This window comes from Papaver somniferum, chromosome 1 (assembly GCF_003573695.1).
Source record: "Papaver somniferum cultivar HN1 chromosome 1, ASM357369v1, whole genome shotgun sequence".
Classification (NCBI taxonomy): Eukaryota; Viridiplantae; Streptophyta; class Magnoliopsida; order Ranunculales; family Papaveraceae; genus Papaver; species Papaver somniferum.
This window is the reverse complement of record NC_039358.1, coordinates 214,312,775-214,336,557: the sequence shown is the minus strand read 5'-3', so window position 1 is coordinate 214,336,557 and position 23,783 is coordinate 214,312,775. Positions and strand designations below refer to the sequence as shown.

Here is a 23,783-nt window from a genome sequence, read left to right as displayed (position 1 = left end):
GGGCGGGTTTTGTTACCCGCCCGCTACGGGTTGGGCGGGTTTAAACCCGCTTTATATTCAAGTATTTAGAGTAACTTCTATTCTCCTTGATTAAGTGAGAAAAAAAAACCAAAACCCCCAAAATATTCATATCTAGGAAGTTCACAGATGAAGATTAAGTGTTGAATCTGTTGATTTTTCGATTGTTGTCGATTTCTGGTGAAGATTCGAAGTTGTTGTTGTCGATTTCTGGTGAAGATTTCTGGTAATTGTCGTTCGTAGGTGAAGAACAAGAACTGAGGAGGAAGAAGAGGAGAGGCCGAACAGAAAGAAGAGTGTAGAAAGTGAATGAGGGTTATCAGTTATCCTATCTACTAGTATTAGGGTTTCATAATGGACGACTAGGATTAGTTTTATCTAACGGTATATAATCTGCGGGTTTTTTGGGCGGGTATGGGCGGGTATGGGCGGGTATTAGCTTAAACCAACCTCGCACCCACAGACAGCGGGTTTTTTTTTCATAACCAACCCCGCACCCACAACGGGCGGTTATGAATTAAAAACCCACGGACTTAACGGGTACGGGTAGATTTGGGTATCGTGGGCGGGTCTTGTGCAGCCCTAAACATTTCCGAGAAAATACAATCATCACATTTTAGGGAACACTTAAAAAAAAACGCTATTTCTAACCCAACCAAGACACCGACCCTTTCTACCGCTCCCAATTAAAATAGCGTGTACCATAAGCAGCCTTCCGTCAGTTTCAAAAATTTCTTTTGGGGTTTTGGTTTCTTTCCCTCTCAGGCCAAGAAACTGAAGCGACTCGACTCTCTTCTTTCGTCTCCACTCCTGTTAATTCTGGTAAGTAATTGTTTAACTACTCTCAATAAATGATCTTCTTGTAATGGTGATTTTTTTTTTGCTGGTTTCAAACGATTCTTTTTTGGGGGTTTCATTGTACCTTAATCGTTCTTGATGTCTTCGGTTCTACATTTCATCTTTTTTGTGTTTTGTTTTAGTATTTTTTGTGTTTTGGTTCGCTAATTTTGTATAAACTAGAAACCCTTTTTTCTTGTGAGTGCTAAGAGTGGTGATGGAGGGCTTATGAAGAGGTGGGGAAGGGTTTTGAGAAGAGAAACAACTTATCTTTGTACTGATAAAATCCCCAATTGTTACTATTGTTGCAGCATTATTGTGTCTCGCGAAGTATAGGAAATTTTGAGGAATCTAGCAAAATTAGTCCATAATTGGTGGGTAAGCTATCCCTTTCTCTAATTTGCAATTGGATTTTTGTATAGATTCTTTTTTCATATTTGAATGAGCATTATTATGATCTGATGCTGGAATTAGATTGCTATTGCATATGTACATTTAACGACGTCCTAATAATTTGAGTCAGATTTATCGGTTTACAAAGTAATTGTCCGTCTTTGTAAATGTTTTGAGTTCTTAATGATAAGGAGTTGGATTTCTCGCATTACTAGAGGAAGAGAGCTAATCATCTTTATGAGTGAAACATAATAGTGGTTCTTTATATCTTAGTATTTATAGACTTTTTCGGATTCTTCAAACACTGTTCACAGAACAAATACTGTAGTTATTTGTTGCAACTGGTTGGTACTAGTAAGGGTGGGTACCGGGTTACCTTCCTTGTCCAATGTGTGACTCTTGATTTGTGATGTTACTAGTTGTTTTGCTGCATGATGATAATGTAGTTGTGCAGCCTGTGCATGATGATACTGTGGTTATGGATGCGCTCTTTGATCACTAGATTCGAGGAGGGCATGTTACCTTCTTTGGCCAGTGTGACATCGTTTCTGATGTCACTACTTGTTTTAGGGCGCAATGGTTTTAGATATGCATGGTTTCTGGATTGGGTATCTTTGTACCCAAACTTTATACATTTGTAAGCTTGTTTGTTGTCATAATTGTTTGTGTTCTTCATTTGTTTGTTTTCATGGCATTGTACAGTTGACAGGTGCATGATGGAAAGCGAACCATTTAGCCTGGTAGATGGGGTTGGTTTGGGATTGGGAGGTAATGGGATCGTTTCCTTTTAACGTCTGGTGCATTTCTTTGGTAGCATTATTGACACCTTCTATAAATTGTTACATTGTACTATTATTAGTCATTATTAATATGTTATTGGAAATCAATACTGCAATACAGGTACTGTATTCTTGGTCCAGGGAACCACAATCATAATGATAAAGTGCATAGATGGCATCCTTGTCGCAACAGATGGGTTAATTTTCAAAGTTTTGGCTGATAAAGAAGAGGATGCCGGACAGAAAAAGAGTGATGCTCTTGATACAAGAGCGTATAAAGTGGAGTACATAGGCGATCCTCCATTTATGCTAACAACTGCAAGTGGAACTACTGTTTGGTTCCGTTCCATGTTGGAATCATTGAAAGAAAGGGTAAAGTTTCTAATAATCTACAGCTCTACTTCGTATTTTAGGATCTTAAAAGAAATTTCTTTGTTCAGAACTTCACGTCTTTGTTCCTCAACCGCTACTCTAAGTCAATAGGTTAGTTGTCTGGCTGAATAAGGTGTAGTTACTCTATTTTGTGGGGGCGTTACTTAAGTGCTCACAGAACAAAAACAAGAATCCTATCTTTACACTTTTCAGCAACGAAAAAACTTCCTCTTCTACTCTTTGGAGTGAGTGAAGATCTTGCAGTGAATGTTTTTGCAAGAATTAGTAGAAAAACGATGAATAACAGAAAATTGTAGAAATAGTGAGAAGAAAGAAGGTCGGCAGTTTGGATTTTGTATGTGACGTTTGGATTTTCTGAGTAATGAATTTAGTGCAATGTCATAGATCAATGTATCTCCTTATGTAAAAGATACCCTCAGTTACTTCTAGATCCATGCAATACCTTTATTACAATTTTAATCTCATACTGTATGGTTACAATGCTATACCAGCTATATGACTGAAGTTGCAAATTGCTCAAGGACATACTGTTACCAAATTAGCAGACTACTACCGCAAAAAATCTATTTGCACCACAAAGTATCTACAACTGCTTTTCAACAGTCTATTTGTTTTAGTAAACAAGAACGGAGTGAAGAGTCTGAAGACCCTTAATATTCTTTCGTTTAGTTCTGATAATATTATTTGCTTTTAATTTCGTTGGACCTTAGAAATTTTGAGAGAGGATCTAAGAATAGCATAAAATCTGTTTTTAAGGACTATTCTCTTTTTGTATCTCATCACATTCGACTTACCTGACACTTGTTGTCAACATTATCTGCACTGACGGCATATTGGAACCTCCCTTTAGATTTGTACACATTATATCTCGCATTTAACGGCTGTTATTATGTTATAATGGTGAATTCTCCAGTTGCCGAAGTGGAGTAATCCTGTTTCCAGTGCCATGCCACAATGTTAATGATATCATTTATTCTTTTAGTTTGAAATTCATTTTGGTCTTTCATTAAAAACAAATTAAACTGGTATCTGTAGTACCAATTTTGCAATTTAATCAAAGTTTTTAATGTAAGGCATTTCAATTGCTTGTGATGTATAGATGAAAGGTAAAGAGTGGAATATTGAGAAGTGTGCTGATCATGCCAAAACTGTCTTAAGCCAGAAAAGTTTTACTCCAAAGAATTGTGAAATTCCAAAGGATGTGAACATCATGGATTATGGATGCACCATACTATTTGCAAGATATGCACCAAACCCCAATCAACCGGCTTCCATGATTCCTTGCATAATGTTGGTAAGAAAGGATGAAATAGAGGATATTAAAGAACCGTATATCTGCGTAGGATCAGGTAGTGGATTTGCCAAAACATTGCTTGAGGGGAAGGACTTCAGTAATTGGAAGAAAGAAGTTGTTGTCCGTTTTCTAGAAGAAACAATGGTTCTTATTTCCAAAAAGGATGTACGCACCGGAGGAGATATAGCAAGTAAGATTTCTTCTTAGTTTTTTCAACTACATAGTTTTTTCAATCACAGTGCATGGGCAAGTCCACACATGTTGGATATATTATCAATTTTAAGCAAAATCTGACCAGTCCAATGATGGACTGGAACACTGTCACAGGTTTATTTCCAGAAAAAGATTTAGGCAGGGTATTCATCTTTCAAATATTCTTCAGAAGGTTTTTGACCTGAATATCTTGAGATCTTATTCAGTTATGTTTATCCAATTTTTGTACAGAGACTTAACCGAGAAGTAGGCATTAGGGTTAAAGATCATTTGAAACAGGGCTTTTCCAAATATATCACTAGGAATGTTCAGCACCTTCGTAACAATGTCATCTATTAGTTTATTTGTATTTCAAGGGTGAGAATCACCGAAATCTTAAATGAATGTGGAAGCTTGAGTGGCTACTGCCCCTCGAGTACAAAATATAGTATTCTTATAATGCCGTGTTTTAAAATAAATTTGGATTGTATTTTAATAATCATTTTCTTTGTTTTGTTTTTGCAGTATACTACATCAGCTCCAACAACTCCATTAGTCCTGTTTATCAACCTTTCAAAAGTGTTGTGCTACTAGAAATGGAGCATAATCATGATAAAGAACGTCAAGAGATGGCTGAAGCTAAGAGGGCTTCAAAGAGGTCAAGAAAAACTGAGAGAGCTCCAAAGAAGAAAAGAAAAACTTGGAAATTTTAAATTTGGGAGTCACCGGCATCTGCTAAGTTAGGGATATTAAAATCTAAAGTTTTGTTGCAGTTTCACCCTTTAGAGTTGAGACCCTGCGTCTACAGGTAGAGGGATTATAGGCTTTTGTGACTAAGGAATACGGGTGACTCTGCACACCTTCGGGATGGTTACAGTCACCAGTTTCTTTTTGTTTTTTTACATCACCTGTTACTACTGCTACTACTTATTCGTAGAGCACCAGAGGCAAATACTAAGTTTCTTTTGTTCTGATTCAATGACCAAAATATTGCAAATTCTCACAAGTAAAAGAACTTAGTATGTTTTTGTGAAGCTTTCGTTGGTTAGTGTAATTACATGAGACTGACTAATGACCTTTCTTTATGTAGTGTAGTTCTCTTATGAAAGATTTTCATATTGTTCAATATGGTCATTGAAACCTTTTCTGTATCCATGAGACTAAGTGAAGCTAAGCTAGTCCCAGCAACCTCGGCTGACAATTTTTGGTGAATATAAACACAAATATGCAAGCAAGGCAGTACACGCCACCAATACAGAGGAACCTTGTGATACCGTGTCCAAAAAATGAATTCGTTTGTCAATTGGATCCGTACTACAATTACATGATTGTAAAAAAAATTTTTAGTCTGTACGACCAATTTGAGATTTGTTACTTGCCATCCAGACAACATGAGAGAAAGAAAGTAAGAGTATCAGCTGGATATGATGTCCGAATACGCTGCCACCCTCAACGTAAAAAAATAGGTAAATTTGCAAGGTCGCACAAGTAATTATCAGAGAAAAAGAATTTTTTTTTCAAAGAAAGATAAATAAACCTGCAAGGAAAGCAAATTGAATAACATCATTATATTATAACCATCTTATTGGAGTTCCACCCTTTAGAACCTGTTTGTTTTTTTTTTTTTTGATAAATCAAATTGCACTACAAGAAAAGTTACAAATTACACGAATAGAAAGCAAGAAAAGAGGCCAAAGAAGCCCCAAAAACTTACAAATTATTTATATCTGAATTCGTAATAAAATCAGGCCTGCCAGTTAGCTTATCCTCTCACCCTGTTGCAAAGGGTAACCAACCAGCCCTAAAATTAACTTCACGATGTGCATGCACAAAACTGACAGCATCATAATTAGCACAAGCAGCAAGCCATTGATGCCTTAACTGCCAAGGCAGAAGCCTGAACAGCACTGCAAGAATACGAGGGAACCTTGATACGACTAAAGCCAAACTGAGTCTCCCACTGCAGGCCATAAGTGATAGCATAGAATTCAGCAATATAATTTGAAGCTTCACCCAGGCTAATACTAATAGCCCGTCACAGGAAGAATTCCTAGCCACAATACCAGCCCCAGCCATTCCCGGATTGTTAGTAGCAGCGTCATTGCAACATAATAATAGATCATCTTCCACAGGTGGGTACCACAAACACTCAAGCAGAGTAACTGTTTTAATCCTCCTGAATTCTACTCTGAAGTAACTGAGAATTCTCAACTCATCAGGAGAACCAAACATGAAACCCTTGCAGCGATTCGAGAAAAAGTGAATCTTAGATAATTTCACAGTTGCCCCATCAAAAGACACCTCGATTCCATAACCCAGCTCTAACTGCCATGATAGCAATGAGCCAAAGGTCCTTAATCATACGACTCTGTCCCTTTGCAGCATTATATAAACTGGCTGCAAATAAAAAATTCCTGCAATCCAAGTCCATGCCTGAGTAGCAATGGGATAATCCCACAAGATACGCTGAAGAGGGTCTTCACCCCTTTTACGAACTGCACAACGGTCAGCAACAGGTAGCTGTAATCTACTCTGCACTTTACCTAAAGTTGCACAGCAATCTTCACGCTACGGCTTCCAGTTCTGAGCCGCAAGAGACCCTTTAGAACCTGCATCCATGGGTACAGGAGGGGACTATGTGTGCCCCCAACCCATCTAGATTGATATACGCACCTGCACACACAGCTGAATCCTGCTACTGGACATGGAAAAGGCTCTCGAAGAAAGTTGTAAAAGCAGAAAGTGAGTAAACTGACGTATCATCTCGAACTGAGGAAGGGATCCCACTAATTTCAATCTCCGTGAAGCTATTGGTCTTCCAGTTGTAAGAATGATGGGATATGTTACACATATCTCCACAGTTAAGTTGATAGGATTTTAGGATTATCAGATCTGTTCCTACAACAGAAACAAAATCCAGAGAGCGATCTCCACCCCAAAAATAAGGTAACTGAATAGTAATTTCTTTCCAATTTTGGTTATCAGTAGTGGTACTTGTAGCACTGGCATTATTCTCCTTCTGAACATAAGCATCATCAAATAACCAAAGCTTTACGGTGTAACCGTTAACTCTACCCAATAAAGCTACATGACCACTCAGTTCTAATATATCAACACATCTACCAGCATACTCATCATTATCCTGAGGCTGATCAAGGATGAAATCAGGGACCCTGATTTCTCTGAATTTCTCACTGCCAAGATCAAATGCCACTATGAAATCAGGGATGTCATTGGCATCTGTGCCTTCCGTTCGCTTGAAAGTGGTATAATATATAGAACCATTCACGCTAACAGAGTTTCCCCAGGTTGAGCGAAGCTTTCTTGTTGGAAACTCATCAATTCTTCTCCATTTATTATCACCTACAGTCAAGACCTCACAAACTACATCCATAGGGTGGTAAGGGTTAGCATGTTGTAGACTCCAGATGCAAATCATTTTGTGCTCCTTGGTGGAAGGATTGAATCCCAATTTACACTGGGCATATTTTCTATAGTAACGGAACTTATTCCCTTCTTCTTCTTCTTCTTTTAGTTTCCGTAGAACTGTTGACTCAATCCATGGTGTTACTTCTCGCGTGCTAACATTGAATATACGGACACCACAGTTGAATTCAGGGTCATGGAAACCCATCAAACCGTTCATAGGTCCCATAATTCTACTATCACCTATTGGTGAATCCATCTCCCTTATGGTGTGAACAGATGCTGCTGATACCGCTCCACCTTTGTCTTCCACTGATAGGTCAGCTGTCAGCAAAAACCTCCCATACTCGGTCCACACATAAGAAACCCCCGGAAGACATCCTGCCGGATACTCAAATGGTTTTTGAACAGTGATTAAGAGACACGGCCGTGTTGTTGATCGAGCTAGGTGTAGATCAATAAAATTTGCATCCTTTTCAATTAAGAATCGCCAGCGTTTGCAAACACACTTGCATTGCATAAGAGACTTGACCGGTAGTCTACTTAGTATCTCGCAGACTAGTATCCCTTCCCCGCCAAAGTCTGGATTAATATTAGCGTTATAAATGTCTGAAATAACATTAAGTTTTTCGACGTCATCATGATTACAACCACTATCACTGCTCCCCCTCTTCATTTTCTTCTTTCTGGTATCTTCCTCCTCCTTTTTCCTACGTTTTGGCATACATAATTTGCTGTAATTGTTGGAGATGGTCTTGTTGAAGATATTATGTTTAGCAGTTTTCCGTCTGTGCCTAAATTGCCTAAATTGCTGAGCAACCTGCATATACATTAGGTTCATAATAAGATCAAACATCTACAAGAAATCTCAATCTCTATTTAAAACATAACGGATCCAAAAGAAAGTTTTTCTTATCAAACAAAGTCCCAGGAAAACAAATCCTACAAAAATTACTTAGTTTTTTTTGCAAAATAAATTCTAATTTTAGGTTACAAAAAAAAAACCCAAATTAACAAATCTCTGATACAGCCAATAAAGAGGAGGATACATACCGAGCCATTAGTCGAGCAGGTAATCACCATTCTTCTTCTTCTTCTTCTTCTTCTTCTTCTTCTTCTTCTTCTTCAATTGAGTATATGCAACGAAGATGCAGAGTCTAGGATTTTGTTGAAGTGAAAATCGAAGAAGAAATTGGAACCACCCACATTAAAGGGAAAAAAGACATAGATATATAATATAGGGGGGTTTGTTATCGGTATCCATGAGAGATGTTAAGGGACAGCTTCAATGCTAACAGGGCCGTAGTGCATCTCCCATATGTATGGATTTATATGGATATAAATTTTACCTAAATATGGTGGATTTATATGGTTTCTTAAAAGAATCCAGGATTATTATGGATATTTATTTTTGGATTATAATAGATTCTAACTTGGATTATTTTAGATTTATAAGGACTGAAATGGAAATTTTAATAACCAAATACCTTTCAACTATAAAAGGTACAATTAAAATTTAAAAAAAAAGTTCAATATGCTAAGAAAAAAATTTATTTTTTCTTGCTACTCTTATAATTAAGATAGTCTTATGATTCACTGCCTTCACCGATTTCATCTTTCCACATTCACTGCCTAGATTGTAACTTGGATTATTTTAGATTTATAAAGACTGAAATGGAAATTTTAATAACCAAATATCTTTCAACTATAAATTTTAATAACCAAATATCTTTTAATTAAGGTTGTTAGTTTTACATGCTTTAATTACCAGCAATTAAATGCATATCTCTAGAGAATAAAAATTGGTAATGTGCATTTCACTAATTTGAGATTTTCTAGTGAGATTTCGGAAATATTGGACAAAGCATTTCCAGGTTTTATGAAAACTGATTTGGGCGTTTATTGCATATCTTGAGAATATTCGGTTTTGGAAATTCATTGGTGTCCAAACATCCTTGGTCTATAAATACCCAAGTTTGCATTTCGAGCAAACTATCCTAAGAGCCAGGCAAACTTCATCTTCTTCTTGTTTCCGGTGGAGCCGTCTATCCAGAGAGGAAAGTACCTTAATTAGGTGAAATCTGTTATAACCGCTTGTTTAAAGACTTCTGTGGGATCAAGAAGCTCTACGAGTACCGTTGGTGGGAAACTAGATAATTGCAATTTATTTTAGTTTTCGATTAATTTGATTGACTAATGGTTGTTGAACTTTGATTTCGCCTAGTTTGTTTATTCTTGAGAATCTTCTCTTCTGATATAAGATTCACTCAAACTAGATCGAAGTGTCGACGGATCTTTAGAACTGTTTGTAGATCTAAAGATATCTTTTCATAATCCATTGTTAACAGACTCCGTTCTGTGCATGATTGATTACAAGAGATTCAAGTGGTGTTGTGCAAGTGTTTATTGAAGATTAATGAAGATTTGAAGACAAAGAAGATTTCTGATTTGGTTTATATATCTTTGGGTGTGCACATACCTTGATCGGATAGGATCCAACTAGAATCGGATTTATTCGATTGGTTAGTTGTGTAAGATCGGCATCACCTTATAGTTTCTTGTTTGATTCTATATTGATTGATTGCAAATCTAAACTCTGCTACTTCGATAGTTGTTGGATAGATTGATCTAACCAGGCAAAGGAGTTTATTGGTTAAACGGAAGAGCCTTTGCATATGACTTGATATATCTTCATCTGAAAGAATCAAGAGAGTTGTTACCAAACAGATCGTTTTCCTTTACTGTTTGGAATACGATCCAAAGGAATTAGATGAACTATAGGTTTAGTTGCTTAGTCTCAACTATACGAAGTTTGCTAGATTTTGTATAGCGGATTAATTCTGAGAGTACTCAATTCTGGACTAGGTACCGGGGTTTTTCTGCATTTGCGGTTTCCTCGTTAACAAAATCTTGCAGTGTTATTTACTTTTATTTTCCGCAATTATAATTATTTTTATTATAATTTAAAGTAAATTACACAAACTTTAATTCCGTATTACTTGATAGTGATCCTATAGAGTTTGGTTAAGTCCGAACCTATTATCAAGTAATCACACTTTGATTGTTGTATTGTCTCGATCCCGTATCCATAGACGATCACACAAAGTGTGAATACTGATTTTTCGTATTGTCTCGACTTTGTCCATAGACAATCACTTTCGGTAAGAGGAATTATAGGTGGATAAATTAAAGATTGTGGTGTATTTGGGTACCCTCGTCTTTTCAAATGTACACATATCCCTATGGCATAGGGATTTTTGAACCATCTCCAACGATTAATACAATTTTCATAGGTTTTGGGTTTGAACACTACATTTTCATTTGCAAGTTGAAGTTTTGCATTAAGTCGTGGAAGTATTTTATTTTCTACTATTTGTTTACATGCCATTATTATTGCACCTATCGCGTTTACATGCATCAACCAAAAGTGCTAGCAATTCATTGCTCTCTTCCATTGTCCATGTATCATTTTTTTCGTTTACTCTTTGCTACCTCTTGTTGATCATCCCCCATATCATACATTTTTGGTTATGTATTTTCAAGTACAAACAGATTGGGTACTATATGATTAGAGGTTCAAGCAAAACTATACGATGTTTTATGATTGTTAAATAACGTTTAAAACGTTAGCACTAATGAATATAAAAATTAATCTAATAAAAAATGCCTTTTCACGCAATAAAAAATTCATCTTTTTTGTTCCTGAAACAAAAAACAAAAAGCTCATAAAAATTATGACGACAAATGAACGACTAATTTAGTAGCATTAGACGAAAGCAAATAGATAAAATACACAATTAAATTAAAATAAGGCTCAATTCCAAGCATGAGTACTCAATCATAGTAGCAGATGGTAAATCATTTTCACCCATATGATATACAACCATTTTATGAAATATATAATAAAACATTTGAAAGATACATGTGACCATTTTGATGACCATAGAAACAAAGAACTAATGGGTTTGTTGCCATCATATAAAAATCACTTGCAAAAGTGATTATCATATTGTACATACATCACATCAGTAACTAAAGAATGAAGATAACATGGGTGATGAGGATCTTCAAAACCTTTGGGCTGAACCATATAAACATATTATTCAAAAAAACCACGTAAAAAAGCATTACTGATGTCTAACTGCTTTATAAACCAATGTCTTGAGAGTGGAATTGTAAGAACAACTCTTACAATTGTTGCCTTCACCACTGGACTAAAATTCTTAAAGTAATCAACTCCATCCATTTGATTGTAACCTTTGGCCACAAGTCTAGGTTTAAACCTTTCTACAGACCCATCAGTATTTGGCTTAATTTTATATATAAACCCATTTATTTCCTAGTACATTATAACTAGGATCATTAGGTACCAAATCCCATGTATTATTTTCAACTAGGGTTGTATTTTCATTCTTCATTGCTACTTGACATTTGGGATTCTTAACTGCACTCTTGAATTATTTTGGTTCAACATTATCTGATGTTGGAACAACAAATGCTGAATGTAGAGGATACTTAACCATGCAATAAGAAACAAAATCAGAAGACCGTTGTTTAAGGTTGGAAACTCAAGTTCTTCACCTAGTTGTGATAGGAGATAATGCATCAGTAGAAGGATGTGAAATACCATAAATATCAGTTTGAACAATAAGATTTTCAGAAGCACATGAAGCTCAGAAGTAGTGGATGCACAAGACTTATCAGCAAAAGGAAAACAATCTTCATCAAAGTTCACATGAAAAAAAATATATGTCTTCTTGCTTGTTAAAGTCAAAACACTTGTATCCATTATGGATTGGACTATCCTAAGAATACATAATTGGTAGACTTAACACTCAATTTATCTGCTCTATAAGGTTCCAGATTAGGATAGAAACAACATCCAAACACTTTAAAGAAAGAAAAATCTGGTAATGTGTTGAATCAATATAACTTTTAATTCATCAAAATAAGCAGGAATACTCTTATTACCTCTCTTGATTGAATGGAGTTGACTACGAAGAAGAGATTTCTTTCAAAAAACTTCTGAATAAATTTCCTCTCTAAGTAGACCCAAATCTCCCTTGCAGATGTAAATCCAAGTATTCTACGAGAAATAGTATCATCCAACGTTGCATTCAAACATGACATAATAAACCGATTCATCTTGCACCAATGAAAGAATAATGGATTTGTTAATGTATCACCATCAAGATCAATCGTTTCATCTGGTTTGATAATGAAACCATCAACATACTCATACAAATCTGTAGTGATAAGGATTGACTCAAATTGATTTTTCAAGATGAGATAATTCGATCCATCTTCTTTTAGTTTCACAGAGACAAAGTTGGTGATAGAAGAAATTCAAGAATTGAAATCGTGAAAAGAAACTAGATCTAGAAAATATCAGAGAAACTGAAAGATGAAGATGATAGAAATTTTAAGAAATCAAAGAAATTGATAGTAGAAATTTTAAGAAATTGTAGATATTGTAGTGGAATTTGTTTTAAGAATTGAGGATCAAAAAGATGAAAGAATCAAAAATCTTCCTTAGAAGACAGATACCATGAAAGATTTCTTAGATGATAACAGAAAAATCTTTATTATGTTTTTGATAGAAAACAGATACAAAGAGAGACTGTCTGTTACAGTTAAAAAACAGGAAAAAAAAACGTATGATTTACACACTTACAAATAGACTCTCTCACTCAGGCCAAGTCACTAAGATGGATTTAGATATTCTGACATTCTGAATCCTTACAAGTAGAATGACAATGGAATAAATAATAAAATGATAATAAAATAGGAATAAAAATGATCTTGAATTCGAGAAATACATACATTTAGTGTACCTTGTCTTGCTTGCTAGAGAGATGAACGAGGATCCATTTTGTTTACGGTGATGAAGAAAAACACCCGTGTATACATATATATATATATATGTCTACCATGAGTATCCATGAAAATCCCATGGTCTTGGTCGAGATTAGTAGATGATAATTTTATGTATATTTTGTCTAAAAATATCCTAGAAAATCCTAATATATCTTAAATCATTTAGAATTCAAAGATGTCCGATCCTAATCGAATACCTAGGATATTTAAAGAATCTAAAATAAACCTAATTGAATACCTAGGATATTTAAGGAATCTAAAATAATCCTAATTGAATACCTAGGAGTTTTGAGGATATTTAGTTATCCAAATAGATCCGGATCCAATACACCCCTGTAAAATAACCAAGTTAATGCTTAGAGCAAGACCAGTAAAGAGAAGAGACTGCCTAAGTGCCCGAAACCTATTTTGAGGCATATCAAATAGATACAAAATAAGGTTACTAGGTTGTAATCTTAAAAGTCCCTTATCCACATATTTCTTAGTGGCAAAACTGCCCTTATTCAAAATTTTAAAAATATTTTAGCTTTTTAAAAATTTTCTTTAATTTAATTTATTTATAACACACTAGGTTCGGCTAATAATTTATCAACCCAACCTCGGGTATTCTTCATAGAACATTGAGAAGTCCGGCTGATAACTTGTTAGCTGAATCTAGTTGTTTTTAGAACATACCTAGGTTCGGTTGACCAGTTATCATCCGACTTAACTCTGTAACCACCAAACTTAGGTTCGCTTGATAACATATCAGCCGAACTTCAATCCATCACCACCAAACTTAAATTAGGCTGGTTCGAGCAAACAAGTTATCAGCCAAACCTATGAGTAGTCTTCATATACGAAGAACACTTTAGGTTCGACCATTAACTTGTCAGCCGAACCTATATATGTTTTAGGAAAAATTAGGTTCGTCTGCTAACTTGTCAGCCGAACCTATGTCTAGGCTTTGTATGATCTTTTATTATTATATATTATTTTAAAAAAATAAGTAAAATTATTTTGAAATTTAATATTTTTTTAAAATTTGTATGTATTAACTAATATTCGCCAATAATAAAGGAAGACTGTAAAAATCTAGTTGGAATTATTTTTAAAAAATAAAAAAACTAAATAAAAAATTTGAAATAAGAAAAATTATTTTAAAAAAAAAATATTTAAAAAAAAATATATTACAATTTTTTATAAATAAATAAATTAAATAAATAAGTAAATTAATGAATTAATCAAGGTACCTAAGTAAGTTACCTATCCTAGGATACCCCTAATTAAGAACCCAAAATTGGGGATATGAAAAGTAATTGGGGGATATGAATTACTTCCCCCAACCAATAGTGTCTGCTAAGAGGTGTTTTTGGGGGCAAAAATAATAAAGTACCCTTCCCTCAAAATAAAAATCAAAAAACTTAAAATCAAAAAATAAAATCATATCCCCCATTTCCATCTCCACTTGTTATTAATCTCTTTTAGGGTTAAAGCTTTGAAACCCAAATGTTCCCCATTCCCTTTCAAATTCTAAATTTTCCCCACTCCCTTTCAAATTCTCTTCTCATTCTCTGCCGGCTCCTCACTTTGAAAACGATTTATTTTTTTCCACATTCGGAAGTGATGAAGACCACGCCGGAAGTGATGAAGACCATGTCGGAAATGATGAAGGCCATGCCGGAAGTGATGAAGACCACGCCGGAAGTGATGAAGAACATGTCGGAAATGATGAAGACCATGCCGGAAGTGATGAAGACCATGCCGGAAGTGATGAAGAACATGTCGGAAATGATGAAGGCCATGCCGGAAGTGATGAAGACCAAGCCAGAAATAATTTTTTTACATCACCGGAAGTGATGTAGACCATGCCGGAATTGATGAATTCAATGCTGGAACTAAATGCCGGCCTGCTCGATATAAGTCTATCAATGCCGGTAGTAAAGTGAAAAAAAATCAATTTTCTGGATACTTTTCATCATGTGCCAACATAGAAATTTAAGCAACATACTATGCCGGCATAGATACCGGCATGCTCGAGAATTAACTGACTGTGCCCGAAGTGGACTGATTAAAAAAAAAAAAAAAGGTTCTGAAGATCATCTATGAAAATTTCCAACAAATGTCGACATGGTTTTTTCGGTTGAATACAATGCCGACACCGAGCTATTTCAGCTGCAACAATGGTGTATTCAAAGAAAAAAAAAAATCAAATTTTCAACCTCTTAGCAGCAATTCTCTCTTCACAATCATCTTCCACTTTCACCATAAAAAATTCCCTCTCAATTTTTTTCCCATCTTTCTACTCTCATCTCACTCTCCCAAATACAAATACATACTAATCATTTAACAAATACTTAAGATTTTTACTAATTATTATTAACCACTAAACCTGATTAGTGAGGGGTAGATTAGGATTTAAAGAAATACTTAGATAAGGGGTGACCCTGATTTGATATTTGGATCCAATTTTTGCCTTTTCCCTCTATCCCCCAGTTAGTTTTGTATGCCTCAAAAAGTTGAGGTATGCCTCGAAATAGGGGCTTCAAGTGCCTGGAAAAAAATGTTTATTTGATGGACCAAGTGGATGGCCCAAGTGGATGGCCCAAGTTATTTTCTCGTAGTGGAGAATCCAAGGTATTTAATCTCGGATTCCGGTTTATCTCGGTCCCGATCGAGACACTGGTACAACGTTGTCTCGGGGAAATTCCGTTTTCAAATTTCGGTGTAATTTCGGTTCCAACTTTTATAATAAGAAGTGTTTGTTGCCAGGTTCAATTTCATGGGGATGGAGCGTTAATTCCAAAATTATTACCACTGCCTAATTGGGAACCAACTGAACTTGGTACACCACTGGCTAATACAACCAATTATTAGCACAAAATTATTACCACTGCCTAATAAAACTCTACTTATGAACATCGATGTATAGTCTATAAATTGATATCATATAATGACACAAACATCACCTCATGGTCCTCATCATCAGTATCAGCATCAGACTTGTCATCAGATTGTGTGCGACGATACATAGCATCAACATTATCCCTGTGAGCTTTCTTTAACTTATTTATACTATCATTTTGTATAATTTCATTTATTATTTCAACTGTTGCTTTCATACATGATGAAGCATTCCCTTTGACTTGTGTGATATGCTGCTTAAGCCTAGTAATTCCACCACCACGCACTTCTTTGTCACGAAGCGTACAACTTAGTTTCCTCGGAAATGCAGGATCTTTGCATATAGCCCATTTCCATGCTGGATCTCTAGTTTGAGTCTGATTAGAAGAATCCATAATCACAACCTGAATTAATGTCAAATTTAAATTATGAGAACAGTTTTTCCATCAATGAAATATTAGAGAAAACTCAAAGACAACAATAAGCAAACTCTATTACCCAACTGAGTTTGGTTACAATTGGGAGCAAACTGAACCTGGTTACAATTGAACTTAAGAGCAACTGAACTTGGCTGAAATAAAACTGAACTTAAGAGCACCTAAACTTGGTTACAAACTTACAATTGGGAGCCTTTTTATTTATACACCACTAGTTAATAAAGCCAATTATTAGAATGGATGCCTACCTCGAATTTGAATCAAGTTGAAAGAAGACTATTACTTGAGCCACCCAAAGCAAAATTGAACACTTCTTGAGCTTAAACAACATTTAATACTGCCACCTGAGGAAATCGAACACCCAATTTTTCATTACTAAAGAGATCAATAATAGTTACACCTTCAATTACTATAACCCTAACATGCATCAGACACTTGGACTCAATCTTTAATGACCTCACCAGCAAATCAACAAGAACCCATGACCAATCAACAAGAACCCATGAAAAACAAATTCAGTAATTAAACAAGGAAGACTTCAGTTGAAATTCAAAAACCTAATCTCAGATTAACACCACAAAAGCATAGAAAAGTTCTCAAAATATACAAATCTAGCTTCTATTAACACCACACACCGTAATCTTGCTTCGATTTACATACCTTGCTTCGATTATGTGATACAGTGAGAGAGAGTCTGGGACTGAAGAATCAAACTAAGTGAAGAAGAAGAGTGATTGCGATAGGGGTTATAGAATTTTTAGGTTAAATTTACTTAAATACCCTATCTTGGTAGGGAAAAATCGGTGGAATTTCGGCCGATATGCCCGAAATTTCCGGTCACTTTCCGTCTCTCCGAAATTTCGTGTTTCGCTAAACTACGAGCCGAAAAGGAAAAAATCGGCGGAATTTCGGCCGAGATGCCCAAAATAGACCACATAGGGAGAATCTATCTTACAAAAACAAATGTGTTTTTGTAAATCTGACGACTTTGCATGGGCCTTTTCCGGCGATCGATGACTCTCATTCGTCTGAAAATGCAATAAATAAATCATGACTCAAAATGAACCCAGCTTTTAAGCCTTAATCCGACGTCCCAGATCACTGCTTCACTTATTCCCCTCTTCCGTTACAAAACAATTATGACTCATTCCTCCCCGCAGATTTACAGTTTTAACTCCTTCTCCCTTCAATTTTCAAGCGTTACACAATCAAAGATCCCATTACCAGCACCATAGTTTCTGCTAATCAGTTTCCCATCATACGTTACGAATAAAAAAGATCCCATTAACAATTCCATTAAGTCTGCTAATCAATCCCTGAAGCTCCCATTACATAAACCTCAAAAGTCAAAAGTGGAAAGAGGTTATCTTCCAAAGGTTTTCAATTTCTTTTCTGACCATGGTTTGATTTTGAGCGTATTTAATTTGTTAGGTTTTGTTAAATTTTTCTTTGATTTAGTTGTTTTGTTCAATTGATTTTTCTGGAAATTTTGATATATTTTTGCAGATTTTTGCTGGACATATTGGAAATACCGTCTTTTGCAAATATTAGATGTTTTTTGAGAAAAGAACCAGCATCCATCTCAGGTAAATCATGTAGATGAACACTGAAATACCGTCTTTGGTTGTTCTAATTTTGTGTTTCTTAATCTGGGTTTTATTCGTTGTCATCGGATTTATATTTTTGAATCTGGGTAATCGAGTAATGATTTCGCTCTTGCGTGAGCATGATACTGTTAATGCATGTTTGCATATATATGTTGTTTTAAAGTTCTTACTCATTCCACCACTTCTGTGGTGTAGTTACTGGGTGGTCGGCTGGCCTTTATGTTTCTCTAACAATAGCCGAGAGCAGGCTTGGGGGTTCGAGTAAAGGGACTCAGGCAGCAGTGATGAATCTAGGCAAAAAAGGTATTGCAAGATAATTTCACCAACCTTTTTTTTTTATATCAAACATCAAGACTAAACTATCAAGAATTATTTCTAATTTAGTAATTCTTCAACAGAATTAGTCATAAAAACCCAAGGTGACCAAACTTGTGGTACAAAAACCCCATTCAAATGTTGGGATCAATTAAAACTCCATCTTAAACAAAATTGATACAAAAACCCCCAAATTTTTAAAAAGTGATACAAAAACTCCAAATTTCAAAATTGGTTTCATCAAAATTCTTTGGGCCTTTTGTGTTACTTTTGTTTTGATGGAGTTTTTGTGTTACTTTTGTTTTGATGGGTTTTTTATGGATGGATAGTGACACCTTTGGGATTATAACTCGCGGACCGATTCTTCAATGAACAATTATTAAAGAATTATACCCTTTAATTATTTGATGCTTGCAAAACACAAGAGAGATTATGGAAGCGTCCATCCAAATACAAAAAGGGTGATATTTCAATTTGAATATTCAAACATGTGCACTCTATCTGCATTATATAGTTAGTGTTGCAATGTTTCCATGATAGAGAAGATTTTTGAGCTATTTAACAGTGGAAGGCAAGGCATGATGATTGCATTCAGACCAAATGATGTATACATATTCAAAATCAATGTGTTCCAAATGCTGGCCACTTCAGATATCTAACAGGTAGGGTTATCCTTTAAGAAGCTATAAAAAGCTTCTTTTAGAATTAAGAGGTTCGTTAGCACTTGAATCCCATAGCACTGGTGGTTTCAGTGGTAATATAGTTCTATTTGGGAATCAGTGGAATCTCTATTATCTGTTATACCCTCCTCTCACAGTGGGTGTTATGTTTTTGATATCTCGGATTAATTCATGAACTCCATTTTTTCCATTTGGTCTAATCAACTATTTCTTTTGGCATATGTTTACCCGTGGTTTGAAATTAAAATGATATCGAATTTTAAATTTCTATGCACTCCTGTTTATTAGTTCAGGAAAGTGATATCACGCAAAATGTTGTTGTTGTGTAATGTGTATATATAAATATAAGTTGAGGTATAGTGGTAATTCTCAGAATTAACATTGTTGAATTGGATATCATTTTAAACATGTAATTGTAAGTCTCTCTCTCTTGCAGTGTTCAAGTACCGTCTTCAACACAGTCAGCTTGCTCTCAAGTAAGTCTTTTTGTCTCTCTTTGTATGTGTATGTTGCTATGGAATTTTTTATATCTTGAATAAGATCTGAACTCGATCATATATTAGGTGCTTTAAAATGTGTTCCTCAAGGTTTTATTTGTATTGACACTTTTATTTTGCATTGATTGATGATCATGTATGTAAAAGGTGCACGATATCTTCCACATATTACATTCCGTCTAACCCCATAACTACTGCTACATTTTTACCAATGTTTTTATGATTAAGGCCTGGGAAATGTGCATGTTTCCCTAACCATATTCTGGTCCCTTTCCTTCTGGCTAGCCTTTTAATCTCATTCATGTAATCTCGGTTGTTTCATTTAGCAGTGGTGTGCTGACATATTTACATTGTAGTTCGGGAATGTTAAGATTTTTTATCCGTTTCCGTTGGAACTAAGCTCTTTAGTTTTCAATGCTCTCCAGACTGTTACAAGTTACCATGCAATTGAAATTTACTTGATGGAGGTGTACCCATTGGGTGTCTGAAAATTCTCATAGCCAAGCTCAGGCTAGATGGCTTCCATACCCAAGTACTTTCTCCATCTCTCCCTCTACTCACAGTAAACTTTTCTTAAGGTTCAATACTTCAGATGTGGTGATTCGGTACTTCTTGAAGCGTAATACACCGCTTGGAGGAACATAAAATTATTATAACCTTTTTCATCGGGGTATTCAGTTCTTCTTAAAGCCTAATGCAGGGATACTCGGTTCTACTTAAATCTTAATGCATGGCTTAGACTAACATAAACTTAATGTACAAGTAGGTCAGAATTAAGACTCATAAACCTGTTTTTCTACCTAACTATCTCTTTTATTATTTTGTATTTCTGTTTTATATGCTTGGAAGATATGTTTCCAGATGTAGATATTTGTATGCTACCAATGCTATCATCGTCAAAAAGCAGCTTCTTAACAGGTTGTCTAACTACTCCACACAGCCTCCCTCAATAGACTGCTTGACTACGTGAAGACATCGTGAATAACATTGAGTAAGTGCATATGAAGACATCCTGAATAACATTGAGCAAGTGCATAAACTCTTTGAGTGTGGACAAGGTCTTAACTATTGATGGAAAATTAGAGTTTTCACCGGGTACCTTCGTAAGTAGATCAAGGAATGTTGTTGTTTTATCTTATTGACGCTTAGGAGCAAGGTATCAAACTATTCATAAGTTTATATATATATATGTTTATCACTGATTAGGAAAATCGCTATTGTTGAATATTTTCATTTGAACTAGATCTTTTGAGACTATCAGATTTAGTAAATGACAGAATCACGAAGGAATGTGCAGTTATGTTTATGTTTGGTGACCATTTTCATGGTAGGATTTTAGTTGGTTTGTATAATGTAGGATCAGAATCTCGCAGCAATAATATATCAGCGAAATTATCAACAACACAACAACATCGCAAAACAATTTCAGAAATGATATAATAAACGACGTTAGCTAAAATCATGAGAAAGATATAATGGTCCTGCGAAAATTAGAGAGTTTGCGAGATTAACATTTGTAAGGTTGCGAAAATGTCGCAAATCATATCCGAAAATAAAGGACAGATTAGCTGTCATCCACTATGTATTTCCCTATAAATAGTCGATCAGTTGTAAAGGAGAGGGAAAGATCTTTTTTGAGTAAGAAACAAGTAAATAGGAGAGAGAAAATCTAGACCAGTGGTTATTCTTGATTCCTTTATCTTTTCTTGTAAGATTGTTCAAAGATTCATCAATAAAATTAAGATTGTTAATCTAAAAATGAGTTGAGTGTTAATGAAATCATATAAGGGGTGTAGTGTAGGATTTCCTGCAACTACATAATGGCGCTAGAAACAGGGAGGCTGAAGATCGAAAGTTGAAGATTGTTGTTGAGATTGTTCAAATCAAGAAAATGATTAAATAAATCAGTGAACCAGTTAAAAGAAAAATGATTAGAGTCAATGAAGATGAAAAAAGACTGGAGTGTAATATGATAACAAAAACAATGGTTAATGAATTCCATGAAAACATCAAAGGAAGAGTACATAAATGAAATTTTGAAGGAAGGAAGGTTATGGCGGTAGAAAAGACATCATCCTTGAAAGATTGGGAAAAGCAAAAAGTCACATTCATGGCGGAAGAAACCAGAAGAAAATTTGAACCACACATCTCCATTGGTTATTACGGTGCCTATTACGCGAAAAGAGGAGGAGACAACAACAAAATCCACGGGAGAATGGATATTGAACAGAACTTTAATCGATACAGGAAGTTCAGTGGATATAATATTTTATCATGCATTCAAGGGAATGGGATTTAAAGATGAAGAAATGTCCAGTTCAACATATTTTGTTCATGGCTTTGGAAAATCCACAACAAAACCTAAAGGAGAAATAGTGGTACGAATTCCACTAGGAGAGATCGAAACACACGTAACACTATGCGTGGTGTATGGAATCGCCATATAATATGTTACTAGGAAGACCATGGATACATGCGATAAAAGCTGTAGTATCAACGTTGCATCAATGTATTAAATTCCCCACACCAAATGGAATAGGAGAAATCAGAGGAGATGTTGACAATGCGAAATTATGTCATCAAATTGAAGTAAAGCATTATGAAGGACAAGCAAAAAGGAAACAATTTCGCAGAAAGTTGGCAAAGGAGGCAAAGAAAGAAGAAGAATTTAGAGTATATATGATAAGGGCAAAAGAAGGCAAGGGAATACCCAGCGAAATTTCGGAAGAAGGAGAAGGACCTGTGAAAACAATAAAAGAACTAACACCAATGGGAGAACCCAAGCCCAGTTACACTGCCGCAGAACCAACAAAAGAAATACATGTTGAGACTATAGAAGAACCTCTAATATTGAGAATTGGAACCAAGATGGATGTAGAAGAAGAAGAAAGAGCTGTTAACCTTTTGCGAGAATATAAAGACGTTTTCGCAGGGAGCATGGATGAGATACCGGGAATAGATCCATCAATTGCATGCCACAAGTTGGAGATTAACAAGAATGTGAGACCATTTAAACAAAGAATAAGAAAAATCGCAACAGCTTACCATTCCCAAATAGAAGAAGAACTACAGAAAATGCTTGATGCGGGAATCATAAGAGAAGCTAAATACCTATAATGGATAGCGAATATGGTCATTGTCTCAAAGAAAAACAAAGGAATAAGGATTTGCATAGATTTCACTGATTTAAACAAAGCTTGCCCTAAAGATAGTTTTCCGTTACCAGATATTCCTCAAATGGTGGAATCTGCAGCCGGAAATGATAGGGTATCGTCTTTAGATGGGTACAAAGGGTATAACCAAATCCCTCTCGCTGAAGAAGATCAAGAACATACTGCTTTCTTCGCCCCTAGAGGTTTATATTGTTACACGAAAATGCCATTTGGTTTGCGAAATGCGGGAGCGACATACCAAAGAATGGTAGAGAAGGTGTTCGCGAAATGGATACACAAAACATTAGAAGTATACGTGGACGACATGTTAGTAAAGAGTAAAGAAGCTAAAGACCATGTACAGGACCTGAGGGAGATTTTTGAACAAATGCGGCAGTATAACATTAAACTGAATCCTGAGAAGTGTAGTATTGGAGTTGCATCGGGAAATTTTTTAGGCTACATTGTATCAAAGGAAGGAATACAGGTTGATCCAGAAAAAGTGCAAGCAGTTCGTGACATGCCAACACCAGCAACAGTAAAAGATGTACAGAAGTTGAATGGACTTCTAGCTTTGCTGGGGAGATTCATTTCACGATCATCAGACAAATGCAAATATTTTTTTCGATATACTCAAGAAGGGTGCGAAATTCAAATGGACTGATGGATGCGAAAAATATTTTCAAGGGATTAAAGAACATCTTATGAATACAACTATTTTACAAAAAGCAAAATCAGGAGAAGAATTATTGATCTATCTTGCGACGACGTCGCATGCATTAAGTGTTGTGTTATTGCGAATAGACGCAGGAGTGGAGAAACCCATTTATTACATTAGCAAAACTTTTAATACTGCCGAGAAGAATTACTCAAAGATTGAGAAGTTAATCTTAGCATTAGTTTATGCATCATTTAAGCTCCTAATATATTTTCAAGCGCACAAGATAAAGGTATTAACAAAAGTACCAATTGAATCAGTGATGAAGAATTCTAAAAGATCAGG

The 23,783-nt window shown here is 35.4% G+C and overlaps 2 protein-coding genes and 1 long non-coding RNA gene across 5 annotated transcripts; 2 read left to right on the top strand and 1 right to left on the bottom strand.

The window, feature by feature from the left end:
- Positions 1-703: 703 nt before the first annotated feature.
- Positions 704-4,885, top strand: LOC113336580. Of its 2 annotated transcripts, none has more exons than XM_026582266.1 (6): positions 704-840; positions 1,167-1,229; positions 1,951-2,016; positions 2,149-2,399; positions 3,520-3,904; positions 4,432-4,885. In XM_026582266.1, the coding sequence occupies exons 3-6, from the start codon at positions 1,962-1,964 to the stop codon at positions 4,617-4,619; spliced, it is 879 nt and encodes a 292-aa protein (XP_026438051.1). In that variant the 5' UTR covers positions 704-840; positions 1,167-1,229; positions 1,951-1,961; the 3' UTR covers positions 4,620-4,885. The 2 variants fall into 2 exon arrangements, with proteins under 2 accessions (XP_026438051.1, XP_026438052.1); XM_026582267.1 differs by having other exon boundaries at positions 1,167-1,233.
- A 513-nt stretch (positions 4,886-5,398) lies between these two features.
- LOC113315489 (F-box protein At1g52495-like) lies at positions 5,399-8,528 on the bottom strand. 2 transcript variants are annotated; one of them, XM_026563765.1, is made up of 3 exons: positions 8,386-8,528; positions 6,794-8,152; positions 5,399-6,759 (listed from the first exon to the last, which is right to left on the bottom strand). In XM_026563765.1, the coding sequence occupies exons 1-3, from the start codon at positions 8,413-8,415 to the stop codon at positions 6,562-6,564; spliced, it is 1,587 nt and encodes a 528-aa protein (XP_026419550.1). In that variant the 5' UTR covers positions 8,416-8,528; the 3' UTR covers positions 5,399-6,561. The 2 variants fall into 2 exon arrangements, with proteins under 2 accessions (XP_026419550.1, XP_026419556.1); XM_026563771.1 differs by having other exon boundaries at positions 5,399-8,152.
- Positions 8,529-17,742: 9,214 nt separating this feature from the next.
- Positions 17,743-18,436, top strand: LOC113336569. The gene is made up of 3 exons (XR_003353938.1): positions 17,743-17,905; positions 18,036-18,115; positions 18,332-18,436. It is a non-coding gene; the product is annotated as an uncharacterized LOC113336569 (long non-coding RNA).
- Positions 18,437-23,783: the final 5,347 nt, after the last annotated feature.